Genomic DNA, 19,746 nt, shown 5'->3' on the forward strand with positions numbered 1-19,746 from the left:
CTTCAATATAATGAGAAAATATGAGATTTTAATGTGCAATTTGAAAAGGATATTGAGGCCAAACTAAGGAATGGAATTCCCAAACTTTTATTTTCCAATACCTAAATTCCAACATTTTCCATTTCTGTTTCCCTCTTTCTCCAAGCTAATTATGCCCCCACCCCAGTGCAATTCCGATACAGAAGCCAAGCTAAAAATGAAAATAGAAAGGAATAAGAGATCATTATTTTATTCCAATGAAGTTGATTCAAATACTTTTTACAATAAATACCCTTGCAAAAGTTATTAAAAATCAAAATAGTGTGATACATCACCTAATTGGATGATAACTGACCCCAACTTTTTTTGGGTAACTAACAATATTTGGAGTTTTGCTATTTTACTTCAAACTCGATGGTCCTTTGGATAAAAATTCATGGCCAGAAATATAATTTGTGACATGCTCTGTACCTTCCACAAGCTTCCATCTCTCAGCAGACTATATGATCGGTCCTCAGTGTGTCCCCTATTAGTGATTATCAGGCCTCTGTTCTGTTCAGAAACAGTTCTGTCATTGAGTTGGCTGAGTAGCCAATCAGTTTGGAAAGTTCTAAGAGATGATAAACAGGAAATAAAATAATTATAGGCATCTTGAGATATTTGGGTTAATGCACAATCTGAAATAGCTAAAAATAAACAAATAGCAAAATAATAAACATGTAATCCAGGTTTAGAGGAGGGAGAGGTTGAGTAGGCTGGGACTATTCCCTGGAGCGCAGGAGGATGAGGGGTGATCTTATAGAGGTGTAAACATTATGATAGGAATAGATCAAGTAGGTGCACAGAGTCTCTTGCCCAGAGTAGGTGAATCGAGGACCAGAGGACATGGGTCTAAGGTGAAGGGGAAAAGATTTAATAGAAATCTGAGCGGTAACTTTTTCACACAAAGGGTGGTGGGTGTATGGAATAAGCTGCCAGAGGAGTTAGTTGAGGCTTGGTCTATCCCAACGTTTAAGAAGAAGTTAGACAGGTACATAGAATGGACAGGTTTGGAGGGATATGGACCAAACGCAGGCAGGTGGGACTAGTGTAGCTGGGACATGTTGGCTGGTGTGGGCAAGTTGGGCCAAAGGGCCCGTTTCTACACTGTATCACTCTATGTAATCATTCTTCAACCTTCAAGTTGAAAATGTGATGATTTTCTTTTCAGTGGAGTTAAATTAGTGCAAAAGTCGAGAATTAGGTCAGCACAGGGAATAGATAAGTAGAGGAAAATAAAAGAAAATAGAACGAATAACCTTTGCAATTGGCAAAGGCTAAAAGCTTTACTCTTTGGCGAAGAGAAGTTGCGAAAAAGGGACAGGGGCAAAAAAAACTTTCTTTGGATTCTCCTTCTCTTTCTACCTCATCAGCCCATCAACTAGATGGCATAATTTATGCTATCACTTTAGCAGCCCTGCCTTCACCATATCAAGATATTACTTTAGTCTTATCTATCCCTTTCCACCCTCTCTGCAACTTAAATTTAACTTGTTTTCTTTCTCTCCCAACTCTTACAAAGGTTAACCTGAATTGTTAACTTTTAAATTTCAGCTGTTTAGCATGTATAGGGAACATTTAAAAACATGTTGTATGACACAGTAACAAAGGGTGTGATAGATTCAGGAACTTTGAATACGTTGTGATTATTGTTTCAGTTATGTATGCCTGCTTTCTCTTCCATTCCCAAGGCTGTTCTTGTACCATCCAATGTGGACGGGATAAAAAGTATCCTTTAATGTGACACGATAAAGAAGTTTCTTGGTTGTGTGTTCTAGCTTTGGAGGATTACATACTTTCTTCAGTCCTGATGAAGGATGTTCTAATGTAATGGGAAGTTTTTGAAATCCGGGTCACTAATGCCTTTCTTTTCGGGTTTTGCTGTCAGGGAGGATCGGTGGCTCCTATTGTCCATTGGTTATTTAAAGACTGGATATGAAAAGCTAGTCACTTGACTACTAGGGATGGCGGTGTTGCTTTCTTACTACCTGGCATATATGATGACAAAAATGTTCTAATATTAATATTTCATACCAAAAACATCTTTATACTGTACATTTTAAGCTGTAGCAGGAGATATCACAGAATTGCATGTACTGAATTGGAAATGCCATTACTTGCTAATTTTAAATGAGTCCTTAAGTGACATAGATATAAAGAACTTGATGATTGTAACAAAAATAGAAGCAGCATTAAATGTCTTGGTTTCATTGGATATCACTATACTTTATTGTCTCCTGACTTTTTTTCCCATATGCAAGAATTCAGATCATATTTTTTTGTTCATTGTCTGGACAGGCAATAATCATCTTTTGAAGAAGATAGAAAAAAAGGAAAAGATTTAAAGGAACGAAAAAAAAAGACTGGAATGGAAAAAAGGGCTAAACCCAAAAAAATTTGAATAGCATTAAGAGGTGATGAGTAAAACAACGAGTTAATTGACTGCCATTGTTATTCTAGAGCAAAATTTCATGGCTTTAAAAAATCAATAGGAAGTTCTGGCTAAACGTATTCCATCTCAATAACACTAGTTAGCAATCTCGCGTGTTCATATCTCATTGCTCTGTATTCTGTAATCCATGTGTTTATTTTAATTAAATCAATGCTATACTGGAGGACAGGAATTATAAGATTAATATTAACTAATGTAGTTTCAAAGCTAGCCTATGATTAGCCTTAACGTCTAGATTTGAATTCTTCTGCTCAATTTGTGCTCGTAGTGGAAAAGGACGCCACCTTTCAGAGGTTATTGGATGATGACTTTTGTACCAAAATGTCCCCATGTATTATTATAACGGTAAGGAATTTATGGAATTATATTGCAGAGGAATAAACTGATCACCAAACTTGGTAACCTGGGCATCGACCCCTCCCTCTGCAACTGGATACTGAACTTTCTAACCAACAGACCCCAGTCTGTTAGGTTAGGCAAGCACACCTCTTCAACCCTCACCCTGAACACCGGCGTTCCACAAGGCTATGTGCTGAGCCCCCTCCTCTACTCCCTCTTCACCTACGACTGCACACCTGTACATGGTACTAACTCCATCATCAAGTATGCAGATGATACAACGGTGATTGGCCTCATCAGCAACAACGATGGGTCGGCCTATAGGGAGGAGGTCCAGCTCCTAGCAGCATGATGCGCTGACAACAACCTGGACCTTAACTCCAAGAAGACCAAGGAGCTCATTGTAGACTTCAGGCAGTCTAGGGGCGGCACGCACACCCCCATCCACATCAACGGGACGGAGGTGGAACGTGTTTCCAGCTTCAGGTTCCTGGGGGTCAACATCTCCGATGGCCTCTCTTGGACCCACAATACCTCAACTCTGGTCAAGAAGACTCACCAGCATCTCTTCTTCCTGAGGAGACTGAAGAAGGTCCATCTGTCTCCTCAGATTCTGGTGAACTTCTACCGCTGCACCATCGAGAGCATCCTTACCAACTATATCACAGTATGGTATGGCAACTGCTCTGTCTCCGACCGGAAAGCACTGCAGAGGGTGGTGAAAATTGCCCAACGCATCACCGGTTCCTCGCTCCCCTCCATTGAGTCTGTCCAAAGCAAGCGTTGTCTGCGAAGGGCGCTCAGCATCGCCAAGGACTGCTCTCACCCCAACCATGGACTGTTTACCCTCCTACCATCCGGGAGGCGTTACAGGTCTCTCCGTTGTCGGACCAGCAGGTCCAGGAACAGCTTCTTCCCTGCGGCTGTCACACTACTCAACACTGTACCTCGGTGACTGCCAATCAACCCCCCCCCTGGACACTCCTCCCACAGGAAAAACACTATGACTGTATGCATGTAAATAGATTTATTAATTAAAATCATATTCTATGTCGCTCTCCAGGGAGATGCTAACTGCATTTCGTTGTCTCTGTACTGTACACTGACAATGACAATTAAAGTTGAATCTGAATCTCAACTGTTGTAACGATTTTGGATTAGTATTTATGCACACTGAAATGCTTAACAGCAGTCAAATAATGAATAAATCAATTGGTTCTCCCACATTTGTGCATTATTATTCCCTATGCAGCCCCTGTTAATCTCTTCAAAAAAGCAATTTCCTTTTGAATGTCAATAATGCCCTCTGTTGTCAATTATCCTTTAGTATGATGAAAAAGGACCTTTGTGATCTTTCCGTCGATCACTATCTTAAGCCTCTGGACAGTGATAATCCCATCACCCTCTTCTGAAGAAGGGTCTTGACTCGAAACGTCACCCATTCTTTCTCTACAAAGATGCTGCCTGTCTCACTGAGTTACTTCAGCATTTTGTGTCGACCCTCTTCAGATCTCTCTTCCAAGATGGAAGTGGATAGAACTTCCCTTGCTTGATTCCAGAGAATCACTAGCAATGTTTCTTTTCCCACTCTACACAGTTGGTTCTGGAGTCGCCAAGGATCTACCCTTCATTTTCTTGCCTTTGCATTACCCTTGACAATCCATATCTATTAACTATTAAAACTCTGATCTTGGATGTGTATGTGTATAATCACATCTTCACATCTTCCCAAAAAAACAATGCGCTAATGGTAAAATATTTACACATTCCGGTAGAAAATTTCCCCCTGGAGTCCAAAGTCGCCTTTTCTGAAAAATTCATGCTTTATTTCTCGAGTTATTAATGAAAATGTTCAAAAATCTTAAAACTTTGGGCGGGAAACGGCTGCCTTTCGCTGATGAAGTCAAAATGAATCTGTGCCGTCTTGCTCGCGCTGCAAGTGATGTCACCCCCCACCACCCCTCCCTCCTCCTTTGGTTGATGCCCGCTCCCCGATGGCCACTCCCCGCTCACCGGCCGCCCTCTCTCTCTCTCTGTCTACCCCCACTCCCTCTCCCTCTACAAACGCGGCTGCGAGTTGGAGGCTATGCGTGAGTGGTTAGGGCGGGGATGGGGTAAAAGGAGCGAATGAATAATATTAATATAATATCAAGTGGGGTGGTTAGTGTGTCAGTGCAGGCCGTCCCACCGCAACCGCTCGTTGAGGGGACGGGACCCAATGGGTCCCACTTGGTCTAGTAACTTTTAAAAGTCTGATCTTGTATGTGTGTGTGTGTGTTTATTTGTGCTCACTGGCCACTCCCCGATGGCTGCTCCCCACTCACCGGCCGCCCGCCCCGCTCCCCTCCTCCTCTCCCCTCCCCCTCCCCCTCCGCTCCCCCCCCCCCCCCCCTCCGCTTCTCCCCCTCCTCCTCCTCTCCCCCACCTCCACCCCTCCCCCCCCTCCACCTCCCCCTTCCTCTTCCTCTCCCCCTCCTCCTCCTCTCCCCCTCCTCCTCCTCTCCCCCTCCTCCTCCTCTCCCCCACCTCCTCCTCTCCCTCTCCTCCTCTCCCTCCTCCTCCTCTCCCCCCCTCCTCCTCTGCCCCTCCCCCTCCTCCTCTGCCCCTCCCCCTCCTCCTCTGCCCCTCCCCCTCCTCCTCTGCCCCTCCCCCTCCTCCTCTGCCCCTCCCCCTCCTCCTCTGCCCACCCCTCCTCCTCTGCCCCCCCCTCCTCCTCTGCCCCCCTCCTCCTCTGCCCCCCCTCCTCCTCTGCCCCCTCCTCCTCTCCCTCTCCTCCTCTGCCCCCCTCCTCCTCTGCCCCCCTCCTCCTCTGCCCCCCTCCTCCTCTGCCCCCCCCTCCTCCTCTGCCACCCTCCTCCTCTGCCCCCCCCCTCCTCCTCTGCCACCCTCCTCCTCTGCCACCCTCCTCCTCTGCCACCCTCCTCCTCTGCCCCCCCCTCCTCCTCTGCCCCCCCCTCCTCCTCTGCCCCCCCTCCTCCTCTGCCCCCCCTCCTCCTCTGCCACCCCCTCCTCCTCTGCCCCCCTCCTCTCCCCCCCTCCCTCCTCCTCCCCCCTCCCCCCCCCCCCCCCCCCCTCCCCCTCTGCCCCCCCCTCCTCCTCTGCCCCCCCTCCTCCTCTGCCCCCCCTCCTCCTCTGCCCCCCCTCCTCCTCTGCCCCCCCTCCTCCGCTGCCCCCCCTCCTCCTCTGCCCCCCCTCCTCCTCTGCCCCCCTCCTCCTCTGCCCCCCCTCCTCCTCTGCCCCCCTCCTCCTCTGCCCCCCTCCTCCTCTGCCCCCCTCCTCCTCTGCCCCCCTCCTCTGCCCCCCCTCCTCCTCTGCTCCCCTCCTCCTCTGCCCCCCCTCCTCCTCTGCTCCCCTGCTCCTCTGCCCCCCTCCTCTGCCCCCCCCTCCTCCTCTGCCCCCCCTCCTCCTCCTCTGCCCCCCCTCCTCCTCCTCTGCCCCCCCTCCTCCTCTGCCCCCCCTCCTCCTCTGCCCCCCCCTCCTCCTCTGCCCCCCCTCCTCCTCTGCCCCCCCTCCTCCTCTGCCCCCCCTCCTCCTCTGCCCCCCCTCCTCCTCTGCCCCCCCTCCTCCACTGCTCCCCTCCTCCTCTGCTCCCCTCCTCCTCTGCCCCCCTCCTCCTCTGCCCCCTCCTCCTCCTCTGCCCCCCCTCCTCCTCTGACCCCTCCTCCTCTGCCCCCCCTCCTCCTCTGCCCCCCCTCCTCTGCCCCCCCTCCTCCTCTGCCCCCCCTCCTCCTCTGCCCCCCCCTCCTCCTCTGCCCCCCCTCTTTCCCCCTCCTCTTCCTCCCCCTCCTCTTCCTCCCCCTCCTCTTCCTCCCCCTCCTCTTCCTCCCCCTCCTCTCCCTCCCCCTCCTCTCCCTCTCCCTCCCCCCTCCTCTCCCTCCCCCCTCCCCTCCCCCCTGCCTCTCTCTTCTCTCCCCCCACACTCTACCCCCTCTCTCTCCCCCTCTCTCTCTCCCCCCCTCTCTCTCCGCCCCTCTCTCTCCGCCCCTCTCTCTCTCTCTCTCTCTGCCCCTCTCTCTGTCTCTGCCCCTCTGACTCTGCCCCTCTCTGTCTCTGCCCCTCTCTCTCAGTCTCTGCCCCCTCTCTCTACTCCCCCCCTCCCTCTCCCGTTTTAGATGTGCCTGAGAGTTGGGGGCTATGCGTGTGGATAGGGCGGGGATGGGGCAAAAGGAGCGAATTAATAATATTTATATAATATTAAGGGGGTGGTTAGTGTGTGCGTGTGTGGGGGGTGGTTAGTGTGCGTGTGACGCATCTAATCTATTACTCTAATTGAAGATAGTGGCAGAATAATGTGAAAAAATCTTCATAAGCTTAATTTGCGTAAGATATTCTCGTTGATATAGCAGTAGACTATTCTTTTCATCTTTTGCTATCTGACTAAAATCCAATCCAGAGTGCTTGTATGTAAGTGTCCATTCACCGCTGAGAGCAGTGGTCCTATTATAAAATGCATTGGGGATATGAATCCAGCTCCTCATTGACACAAGTACAAAACTGCTACTGCTCAAGGAAAATAAGACAATTTTACAGAGTAATTATTGCTTTTCTTGAAATGAAGAGTAGGCTTTACTGTGATATTATGCTGTTTTTAGTCCGGCCCCTAGACCCCAAAGTAGATAGTCTTTCATTCCCCATCATTACCATCTATTATTTTAATGAAAACTAAATCAACTTAAAGGATACTTTAGTGTATCACAAGTTATGGCAAATGACAGCAAATAAATTGTATCAATTATCCAGATGGAAATATGATCAGTAAATTATTTTCTGCATGTTAGCTGAATTATTTATTACAGCATGCTTGTACTTGTTTTCCTTATCTTATTATTCGGAATTACTTTCAGGGTAAAGGCGTGCCAGATCTGAGCACCAGGTTGATGGTGCGGAAACTGTGGGACACACTGCAAATCCCAATCTTTGCCCTAATGGATGCTGACCCACATGGTAATTAATGCTTCAGGTTAGCATTTCAAATTATATTTAAGGCAGTGACATATTTTGTGTTTTACAGGATGTCAAGGTGGGCGAGAGGGAATGCTCGGCGCCAGTATCATTGATGCAAATACTAATACAGGCTGTCCAAGACCCTTTGCCATATGCTAATCCTCAAACATTCCCAATTTTCTTGAAAATTGAAAACTCTTTATATCCTGTAACTGTATTGTACTTACTTTTCTTCAGAAAACGTTGAATGTCTGTTGTTTTAGTATGTTCTCTCTCACTCATCATGCACATGTTGATCTTACAGAAAGATCCTGCTAATTATCATTTTTGCAGCTCAGAAGCAACTAGTCACGGATTTCATGGTGCACATTCTGATGAATCAGAACGTATTCATGTATGATGAGTTTGTGGGCCAGTACTCACTTGGGTATAGAAGGATGAGGGAGCTCATTGAAACATACCTAATAATGAAAGTCCTGGGTAGAATAGATGTGCAAAGGATGCTTTCACTAGTGGGAGAGTCTAGTACCAGAGGGCACAGCCTCAGAATAAGTGGACATACCTTTAGAAAAGAGATGAGGAATTTCTTCAGCCAGAGGGTAGTGAATCTGTGGAATTCATTGCCACAGATGGCTGTAAATGTCTCTTCTTTGGGTATTTTTAAAGCAGAGATTGATAGGTTCTTGATTAGTAAAGGTGTCAAAGGTTACAGGGAGAAGGCAGGAGAATAGGTTTGAGAGGGAAAGATAGATCAGCCATGATTGAATGGCAGAGTAGACTTGGTGGACAGAATGACCTAATTCAGCTCCTGTGATTTTTGAACCAAGTTGGCCATGAACATAATTATGCCCATAATGCTTCAGTGATAAGTGAGAACTGTAATTGGCACCTCAGCTGGAAAACCAGTAGAGGGACAACAGGACAACAAAATAAATAGATTTGTTTGAAATTAAGGGCCAAGTTTCTCTCTGGCAAAACTTAATAAAGCAGTAAATATCAATGAATGACAGTCAAAATTTCCAGCTGATGAAGTGGAGGAGAAACAAAAGCACGAGTCAGAAATTCTACTACAGGTGCACAACCTTTTATCCGAAGATCCAAATAACGAAAACCTCCGAATAGCGGACATTTTTTCGGTCCTTGAAGAAAGGTCCTTGAAAACGTTCACCGAGGGCGGCCCGCAGAGGTGACAGCGGAACCTCCGGTCGGTCCTCGAAGAAAGGGGAACTAAATCCCCATTCATAAAAGAGAAGGTGAGGGTATATTGCGCGGGAGGGTTAATAATTGACAATATGCTGCTGCCTGCCCGCTGAGTTAAAAAGTTCCCACGGTAGCACGATACACAGTGTATCGTGAGTCTTGCGTGGGAACGTTTTAACTCAACGGGGCAGGCAGCAGCAGATTGTCGCTCGCTTCAGTTTCACTCCACCTACACCCCTCTGCTTCCCGGCCATGTGTGTGACCCCTTCCCTCCCCTCTCCAGCTCCCCGCCCATTGCACCAGCACGGGGGCTTTGCACTGTCTTCATGTCGGCGATGCTAGCAGGACAGTGACAGTCACTGGAGACGTCAGGACCAACGGGACACTGACCCCCCAGGCCCACTGCAAGCACGGAGATCCCAGATCAGCAACTCCAGCCCAGCCCCGCTCCAGGTACGTCTTGTTCTTGGGGGGGCGCAGCTCGGGCTGTGGGCGAACTGCCACTTGTCGCCGTAGCGGCCCATCGGGGAGCGGATTCCTCTGGAGTTGGAGGGGGAGGGGGGTATTGTGCTGTTTGATCGCCTCCTACTATCCCAGGGACAGGGAGACAGGACGTTCACCGAGGGTGGCCCGCAGAGGTGACAGCGGAACCTCCGGTCGGTCCTGGAAGAAAGGGGAACTAAATCCCCTTCATAAAAGAGAAGTGGAGGGTATATTGCCCGGGAGGGTATATCGCCTACCTGGAAGAAACCGGACATTTTTTCCAGGATGTCGTCTGCACACCAGAGCTCACCAAAGCTCACGTTTGGCGCCAAACGCACGTCGCCTCTGCTGCACACGGATATAAGAGTGTGAAAATGTCGCCTTAGGCCGCCTAAGGGCATGTAGCCCCGCTAGGGTGACATGAGTGCGAGAGGTGATTCAATGCTGCGGTCACATTTATAAATTCAGGAATTCATTCAACACACTGCATTTCATACAGACATTTATTCTGCAAGAAAAAACTACATTGAAGACTCAAACTCGCGACCGAGGAACTGCCGGGATCAAGGCGCAAACTCGCGACCTTGCGGATATGAGCCGAGCACTCTACCACTGAGCCAGCCATTAAAATCTACGCAAAAAAATTTCCATTCCGAAGACCGACAAATTCCGAATTACGAAAAGTGTCTGGTCCCAAGGCTTTCGGATAAAAGGTTGTGCACCTGTATGTACTGTAACTTTTTTTAAAACACCCATTTGAGATTTTTAGTTTATGCTGCTAATGTAGAAAATTTAAGAGAGAGTTAGATAGAGCTCTAGGGGTTAGTGGAGTCAAGGGATATGTGGAGAAGACAGGCACGGGTTATTGATAGGGGACGATCAGCCATGATCACAATGAATGGCAGTGCTGGCTCGAAGGGCCGAATGGCCTCCTGCACCTATTATCTATGTTTCTAAAATTTAAATTTGTGTAGCTCTTAAAATTCTAGTCAATACTTGCACATCTATAATAGGTGAGTACAATCGCCACGTGGTGTGCACATGGATGACAATTGTTGTGCATCGCTCTTTTAGAAGCTTCACAATGAAATTGTTTCATATTTGGCTTGATGAGAAAAGAGCGTGGATTATTCAGCACAGCGCTAGTATTATTTAGATGGAAATCAACCGCTTTTATCATGTGGACTCAATGACACCCAAGGTTAGAAGCCTGTGAGGGCAACAGGGCCAGAATTTGAGATAATTGGTGACCATAGTAGGAACTCCTTCGGTTATAACGAGTTTGTTGCAATTGTTCGAGTGGACTTGCTGCTGGATATGCAGCAAATGGAGAGGCCACAGAAGAACAATTGTGGATGATCGGCATATGACAGCAGATATGAGAGAGGGAAAACGGATTATGCGGAGTAATCCTATCCTTCAACAATATATATAAGGATCCACAGTCCAATCTTGAATTCTCTATGAAGCAACTTTCTATGGTCAAGGTTTTCCAAGTTAATTGTGACAGTGGCATGTTCTCTTCACAAAGTGGCACTACAGCCACATATCTGTTACTGGACTGCTCTGCTTGTAAAATTGGAGTCTGGTGGGGTGAAAGGTGAGGTCCAAGGGAACTCTGCCTTGTTCCTTCTGGGGGTAGGGGGAGCAAAAGCAGAACTATGGGACACAGAGGAGATGCGAGTTAGGGATCCATCTATAACAGCAGGGTAGAATTAGTGTAAGAGCTCATCCTCTTAGTGGCGAGTGGAGACTATCCTGCCTTATAACAGCTGAAGTTTGATAATGCAAAAAGTTTCATCACAAAGAATGTGTACATCTAAACCACACTGTATTCTGGTAGTCCTTGAGGGAGCTGCCAGATTCAATGAAATAGTATCCTCCCCTTCTTCAATAGAATTGTTTTGTTTAATGGGTGGTAGAGCAAATGACCAGTAGAAATCTCATGTAATTCTGCATTAATAAAAGCAAAACGTGGTTACAGTGAGTGGAGACCACATTTAATAGGAACTCTCAAGGATGGAAATGAAGTGTCATGGCAGAAGATGCATATGAAAGGAAAATAATTAACAGCCAGCACTCCATCATTCACAAAAATGCTGGAGAAACTCAGCGGGTGCAGCAGCATCTATGGAGCGAAGGAAATAGGCAAGGTTTCGGGCCGAAACCCTTCTTCAGTCTCAAGAAGGGTTTCGGCCCAAAACGTTGCCTATCTCCTTCGCTCCATAGATGCTGCTGCACCCGCTGAGTCTCCAGCATTTTTGTGTACCTTCGATTTTCCAGCATCTGCAGTTTCTTCTTAAACACTCCCATCATTCACAATCACTTTGGATTTGTGTAGGCTACATCAGCCACAGCATTGCTAAATGTATTATATTAGGTTGACATAAAATTTAGGCCATTTGGGATGGAAACCCATGGACATTCCAGAACTCAACATATATGACATTCCACCGACGCTAACGTGATGACTCTTCCCCTTTCCATGAAGCTTCTTTAAAAAGGCACTCGGTGGTCTTGAATTACAACATTAGACAACAAGAGATCAATAATTGAACCAATCCTCTCTGCCATACTCATATCCAAGGTTTTTAAATTTTCCAGAACCGCCGACTTTTCATTTAATCATCTGAACTCGTCAAAAGTGGTACCCACTTGGAAACTTCTCTGGATTGTTTGCTTTTCTTCTACAACCATGGTTGATGAGACCTGTACATAGATGTTTCTGAGGCCACTTACTGTATGAATTTGTAGGTTTAACCACCTCTGTCATAATATTAATTGTCAAGTAACAAATGTAGCTTTGCTGGTTCTCATTACCATTAATAAAACATTTTTTCCTGCTCTGGTTTTGTTCAGGTATTGAAATCATGTGCATATACAAATATGGGTCAATGGTGAGTATGTTTATTTAAAATCTAAATGTTTTACTATTTTTAATGTTGATAAATTTATAATAGAATTACCCAATGACCTATTAAGTAAAAAATGAATTGTAATATGTATCATTGTAACTAGCTGCATTAACATCTAACATACTATTTTCAGCCTGTTCCAATGCATAGTATGCACTCTGTTGTGTTTGACTTGTTACTTTTAGGGATGTCACTATCAGAACTCTTGCAGAAAAAGTTGATTATTGTGCAACTTGCATACCTAAACAAAAACACTCACTTATTAAAAAAAATCTAGCACATCGATGGGTCAAAAAGGACTGTACACGTGAGCTTTAGGGAGACTTGATAAGGATGAATTGAAATCTGCAATGGATTTAAACTTTATCTTAATAGGAACAGCCAGGATTGGAAAAGGTGGAAACACAAATTATGCACGCAGATTTTAAATGCCTAAGTCTAGCTTTTATCAGTCAACCTCGTCATAACTCGTCAACCTGATTCCTGGGATGTCAGGACTTTCATATGAAGAAAGACTGGATAGACTCGGTTTGTACTAGCTAGAATTTAGAAGACTGAGGGGGGATCTTATAGAAACTTACAAAATTCTTAAGGGGTTGGACAGGCTAGATGCAGGAAGATTGTTCCCGATGTTGGGGAAGTCCAGAACAAGGGGTCACAGTTTAAGGATAAGGGGGAAATCTTTTAGGACCGAGATGAGGAAAACTTTTTTCACACAGAGAGTGGTGAATCTCTGGAATTCTCTGCCGCAGAAGGTAATTGAGGCCAGTTCATTGGTTATATTTAAGAGGGAGTTAGATGTGGCCCTTGTGGCTAAAGGGATCAGGGGGTATGGAGAGAAGGCAGGTACAGGATACTGAGTTGGATGATCAGCCATGATCATATTGAATGGCGGTGCAGGCTCGAAGGGCCGAATGGCCTACTCCTGCACCTATTTTCTATGTTTCTATAACTTCCCAATTAGTAAAATGCTGTTGGGGATTTTGTGGCATCGTAACAGAATAGAAGAATCAGGTTATTTACCCTCAAGGATAAATAGAGAATTGGTCAAGATCTGTGGGGAGTCATTTGGACCTTGATGAGGATTATTTGGGTAGGATGTAGGGTTCTGTGATCAACTGGATAGTCAGTGGGAGTTTGGTGATGGTTGGAAAGTCAGCTGGTGGTTGCTTCTGTTTAGACAGACAATTGGGAATTAATGATTTGAATGAAAACCAATTGATGAGATGATGAGACAGAAAATTAATAGTTTGCGATTAATCCAGACCATTGATTAAAGGTTAGTGATCAGTCAGACGGGTGATTGGGAAACAGCAAAGTATTGGGGCCAGACCTGCAGTGGTGAACTGGTAAGACCCTGATAATCTGATATCAGATAGAATGGATCTTAAAACCATGAAACTAATCCTCAAAAGACTCCACTGCACCAGGCCAGGTAAATTTGGACTCCTTTATTTCTCATAAAAGCATATCAGGAGGATCAATGCCTGTTTCAATAAATGTGCAGAAGAATGTTGCAAAGCATTTGATACACAGAAGCTTGGAGCAGGTCTCCAGAACTGTCTTACTGGTCACTGATATGGGAGATACTTGGCAAGAATGACAGCATCTGTGGAGTGAGAACCAGAATTTAAGTTTCATGTTGAAGATCCTTCATCAGAAATGGAAAGTGTGTTTCAAGCTGCAGAGAAGGTAGGGAAGAGAAAACAGAATGTCAATGATCGAGTGAGGTCAAGGTTCACCAGATGGAAAAGTTGCTTTTGCTGCTGTCTGTTAAACGTAGCACTTCTTCCAATTTAGTGTATTGCAATTGATGCTCACTATGTGGTCTCTAATTTAGAGAAATCAAATGCATATTGGGTGACCACATTGCAGAGCTCCTCTGTTCAGTCTGCAAAGGTGACCCTGAGCTTTCAGTCATTTGTCTTGTTAATTCTCCATCTCAATCTCTGACCTCTGTCTTGTGCATCCTACAGAGGAGCTCTCCAATTCGGTCACCCAATATATATTTGATTTCTCCAATGTAGAGAGCACATTGTGGCCTAATGAAAGGTTGAGAAACGTTTCCTCATCTATTTATGGAGAAAGAACACAGGATTTATTCTAAACTCTTTCCCTGCTGTTCTGTGTTTCAATATCAAGTATTTATCTAGTTTGAGTGATTTTTTTTTCTGACTCATAGAAAATAGGTGCAGGAGTAGGCCATTCGGCCCTTCGAGCCTGCACCGCCATTCAATATGATCATGGCTGATCATCCAACTCAGTATCCCATACGTGCCTTCTCTCCATACTCCCTGATCCCTTTAGCCACAAGGGCCACATCTAACTCCCTCTTAAATATAGCCAATGAACTGGCCTCAACTACCTTCTGTGGCAGAGAATTCTACAGATTCACCACTCTATAGTTCAATAGTTTTGAGCAGCGCATTCCATGGTGCACAATGCTCTGCTTTAAAACAGTTCTAACTTCTTCCTTCATTTATTGATATTATTTGATGCTAGTTTTCCATGTTACCAACTCTCAAACCGTTGGAATCAGGTTTTATTTCAGTGTGTATTCTTTTAAATGTGCATAATTCGGCAAAGCACTGTTAAATATTCCTCAGTGGTAGACAAAAATGCTGGAGAAACTCAGTGGATGAGGTAGCATCTATGGAGCGAAGAAAATAGGCGATGTTTCGGGTCTGAAGGCGGGTCTTGACCTGAAACGTCGCCTATTTCCTTCGCTCCATAGATGCTGCCTCACCCGCTGAGTTTCTCCGGCATTTTTGTCTACCTTCGATTTGCCAGCATCTGCAGTTCCTTCTTAAACGCTAAATATTTCCTGCAAAGAAAGACCTGCTTCAAACCACTCCTCATTATTTTAATTTCTACTTCAAGATATTCCAAATGTAGCCAAACCAACTTTGCAAACTCACTGCCACTTCCTTTATTTTGGATCAGTCTCCCATGGCATGAGCAGGAAACTGTGCCTTTCTTTAGATCTTTTCCAGATCAAGCTCCCACTTAGAAATTCTATTTATTTACTCCAAGAGCTCAGCACTTCTTTACATTAGGATTTAAAGTTTTAAGGTATATTTTCTTTTCTTTTTTAAATTATTATATTGATTATTATTACTTCCTTACTATTGTTAATCCTTTCATCCTTTCTCCTTCATCTTTTTGAACTAGCATTCATACGCATGCATGGTTTAATTCTACTTGTGCATGGTATTATTTACATGGATAGTACACAAAACAAAGTTTTTCTCGGTATCACATTTATATGTGATAATAATAAACCAATACCAATTATTTTTTCCAAACATGCTGTTTTAGCTCTGTACTGTGCCCACTCATCTGTTCACTCAGCTATATATTTATATATTTTCTCCTGCAATTTTCTTTGTAATTATAAATTCTCAAGTGAAATGTATTGTGCCGAAATACTCATACTGTTTTCTTCTCCTATCAGTCTATGTCATTTGATGCCCACAGTCTGACTGTTCCGATTATTAATTGGTTGGGTCTACTTCCATCTGATATTCAAAGGTCAGTATTAAGGCATACAATCTTTGACCTACTTTCATTGATGCAAAACACAGTAGTCTGACAAGGGTGATACAATTTGCTTGGTGTTTCTGTTTTTGTTCTGCAAAAGGAGAAACTTTGCCTGATCTTCTCTAGAAGCGTTGCACTTATTCAACAAAAACATGGCTATCTTCAGTATTCAGTGGCATGGTAAAACATTGTAATCAATAACAATTGATAATTGTAGTTTAATTTGCAAGCAATTGTGCTCAATTGTTTTGTATTGTTTTTTTCAAGTTTTTTATTTTGCCCATTAAGTCTATGCCAGTTCTCAGAGGAGTCCCACCAGTCACATTTTGCCTCTTATTTCCACATAACCTATTCACTAACATGCCATCTGGTGAAAGGATGAGAGCTGGAGAGCGTTTGGGAGCGATTATGAATGATGAGAGATGGAGAAAGTGGCGAGGGCGGGATAGGGAGAGTTCAGGCGTAGGAGAAAGAGGAGAACAGTAGAAGTGTAGCGTTAAGCAATGTCCCACATACAATGTCCCCTCTCTCTCACTCACTACAATCCCCTTTCTCTTTCTATCCCTCTACCCCCAATTCACAAACCTGGACAAGACCGGCCGATATGGTTCCTCTCCTGAATAATTTTTCTGCATGGAGCACATCCATCCCCACCGTCTGAATTATGAAGGCCTATAGTACTCGCCTACTTTGCACCTGTCCGAGGAATACAAATAAAGGTATAATTTTCAGGCTTTGCTTTGCAAGGTTCTCAGATCTTATGCCCAGGACTGCAAGTTTTCCCATACCATGTTCTGTTACGCGATTTGTGGAAGGATGCTTGGGATTTTTTAGATGTTGTTTTCCTAAAATTTAAGTTTCAAAAGGGGGAGAACAATCTATACGCTGGATTTCATGATCATTTTGGTTGTGCAATTCTCTCCAGTGGTGACATCATCCATTTTCGGTTATAAATATGTGCAAAAGATTTTTATTTAAATGAGGTCTCAATAAAGTAGGTAGTTAACTTCTCACTACTTTTATATCATGTGTGGAACGGAGTTCATGCCAAAATACACTTGAATGATGACCTTTTGCATCCATAATAGGTTTCTGCTGAATCAGGTTTGCTGGACTGATACAATATTAATTTACTACCTGTTAGAAATGAGAAATTAGAGTTGGGCAAATGATGTGCTTTCTTTTCACTTGTTATCTTCAGATTAAATATTCCGAAAGAAGTTTTGATTCCTCTCACTGAAAATGACACGAGCAAGTTGACCAATTTACAAAAGAGACCTTACATTGACTGCCAACCTCTCTGGAAGAAAGAAGTATGAGAACCTCACAGTTAATGACAGTACTGAGTGATACATTTGTTGTTATTCTGTACCCAGCCTAAAATGAACTTAAAATGTGGCTTCACTTCTACGGGAAAAAATACAAGTATTTTAATAAAGCACACTTGTTTAAAAATAGGAAATGCTTAAAATGTGCAGAAGGTCTTGCAACATCAGAGGGTAGAGAAACACAATTAGCCTTTCAGATGAAACTTTGTTTCAGGTAAAATCATTAAGCAAAATAACAAAAATATTAAAAATCAGTTTTTGTCCTCTGTCCTCGTTCATTTTCTTTTCTCACTTCCTCAGGGTAGCTCAGCTGTGATTAGTGAGCTTTTACCTCCCTTTCTTAGCCAGCATCATCACCAGTAGAGTTATTTATTTACTCTTGATCTCTATCCTATCACAAACTTCCCTTTTGTTCTCTCCACCCTGGCTCTTTCCCTGCATTTTTATTCACGATTCTGTTGAAAGTTCATCAACTAAATCATTAACTCCATTTCTGGCCCCATAGCAGAAGCGTCCGCGTTGCGGGGCTGGAAACTGGAAGTATCCTGAGCTAATTCTGCTACCACCATCATCTATTGCGACAAGTGATGGCTTCCACTGACTGTCGCCGGAAGCTGGCTTCCTTTTCAGGACAGACGATGACAGCGAGATCAACATTTGTAACAAGATGGACACGAAAAGAAGAAGAACTCCATTTCTCCCTCTCTAGATGCTACCTGACATGCTGAATGTTCTCAGCATTTTCTGCTTTTAATTCAGATTTCAGCTTTAGCAGTTTTTGTTTTACTTTCTATGCAAACTTGTATTTTTGATTCTAAATAAGACATTTATTTCAGTAATGATGTAGACACGTAACAGATCCAATGAAGAATATGGATATGATTATCACATTGGTTATATTTTGTTCTGATCATAAGGTTTAAACTCCCCAAACTACATAAAGCTTCACTGGATTTGACTTTTTTTGATGTACAAGTAAAGTTTTTTAATTGTAGGCATTATCACAATTAATGATACGATAATATCATAACATTACTAATTGTTTATTTCTTTTCAGAGTGAGAATGTATTTAAAATAAAACAACACAAAAATGCAACTTGGGGCTGGCCCCAAATTGCAAAAATCTAAAACATCTTTGTAATGAATCAATGATAATAGAATAATTATCCTACACAAAAGATAAGAGAAATCCCTCGCTTAGTTCACTTCATATATAGCAGATTTAGTTGAATAATGTGTTGACCAGTGATGTACTGGATATATCCCACTCAAGGCCAAAGGATATTGTAGAAAATGCATAATCCAGACAAGGCCATCATGGCCACCTGCTTGAGTAAATCCTTTTAAACCGAATCCAAATGAAATAAAAAGGACTTCCAATTGATGTGTTCACAACATCCCAACCTCCCCCTTCTATGGCCCCCCCCCCCCCCCCAAAAAAAACTTAGCCTGACCACCATCACAATTCAAAACTCTGGTGGTACAGATTTACTCTATTTAGGATAGGTTTGATACTGAGGGGTAAGTAGACATCTTTAATAACCCCCAAGGGCTACTATCGCCCAGCCTGACATTTCTTTGAAATGTAATTATGTATTATATTGTCAGGAGTTATTTTAGAAAATAATGACCAAGCTTGTACTGGCAAGAATTCCATTAATTTTAGAGTTTTATTTTAGCTCAATAAATGTTGGCATCACGGTGTTAATTAAGCAACAAGGTATTGCACTGAATTAATGCCAACCTCACTCAATCTGAGTTATTCTACACAAGTGATAGTTACAAATGATTTAGTGATAAAGTCCTCCCTGAGTAATATTCAGAATATTGTATTCAAAACAATGAAATAACACTTTATTTAGGTGTTATTTATTGCTAATATTGTTATTTATTAAAGTACAAAGTTATAATTTGCTGCAGCAAACTCTCAATAATTATTCTTTTTTTTCAGATGGAAATAATGGAAACATCTAAAGTGAAGGCTGAGATCCAGGCTCTTGCTTCCATCAGTTCCAACTACCTTACAAGAGTATATCTGCCAAATAAACTCAAGTTTGGTGGTTGGATATAACTAAAATATCTAACATTTTCCCATCTTTGTAAGGAAAAAAAAATCTGATTGAGTTGGCGTTAGTGTTGTAACTCTTGATACACTATTGACTTGTTTTTCTAGCCTTGTTAGTGATTCTTATTGAATTTATTTGCCTAAAATTTGGTATTTTGGTTGCATTAGTGTTTCAACTGGACATACATATTCTGTTAATTTGCTAGCCTATTGTATTTGATTGATGGTTAGCAATATAACCAAGTTAGTACTCTAGTTATTGTCAGTCTTGATTAATTCAGTAATATTCATTTTGGAATTCTGGTTGAGTTACTGTCACAGATTTGTTTTTTCTGATTGATTGGTCTTTTCATGTTAGAATTAATAATTGATGCAGTCAAAAAAAAGTTATATTCTTAATTATAGTAATCTTCAATTACATATATTAATAAACTTTAGTTCACATGCATTTGAAGCAACTT

General features: G+C 43.4%; 1 protein-coding gene across 1 annotated transcript in view; it reads left to right on the forward strand.

Annotated features, from left to right (window-relative positions):
* Positions 1–19,404, forward strand: part of spo11 (SPO11 initiator of meiotic double stranded breaks) — a 34,019-nt gene extending 14,615 nt beyond the window's left edge. The window contains exons 7-13 of the mRNA XM_033041254.1: positions 1,710–1,746; positions 2,706–2,815; positions 7,654–7,753; positions 12,296–12,333; positions 15,806–15,882; positions 17,093–17,204; positions 19,172–19,404. Of these exons, the coding sequence (XP_032897145.1) occupies positions 1,710–1,746; positions 2,706–2,815; positions 7,654–7,753; positions 12,296–12,333; positions 15,806–15,882; positions 17,093–17,204; positions 19,172–19,291 (594 nt within the window). The 3' untranslated portion in view covers positions 19,292–19,404. The remainder of the gene's footprint in view (positions 1–1,709; positions 1,747–2,705; positions 2,816–7,653; positions 7,754–12,295; positions 12,334–15,805; positions 15,883–17,092; positions 17,205–19,171) is intronic.
* The last annotated feature ends 342 nt before the right edge of the window (positions 19,405–19,746 follow it).

The sequence above is a fragment of the Amblyraja radiata genome, chromosome 23, assembly GCF_010909765.2.
Source record: "Amblyraja radiata isolate CabotCenter1 chromosome 23, sAmbRad1.1.pri, whole genome shotgun sequence".
Classification (NCBI taxonomy): Eukaryota; Metazoa; Chordata; class Chondrichthyes; order Rajiformes; family Rajidae; genus Amblyraja; species Amblyraja radiata.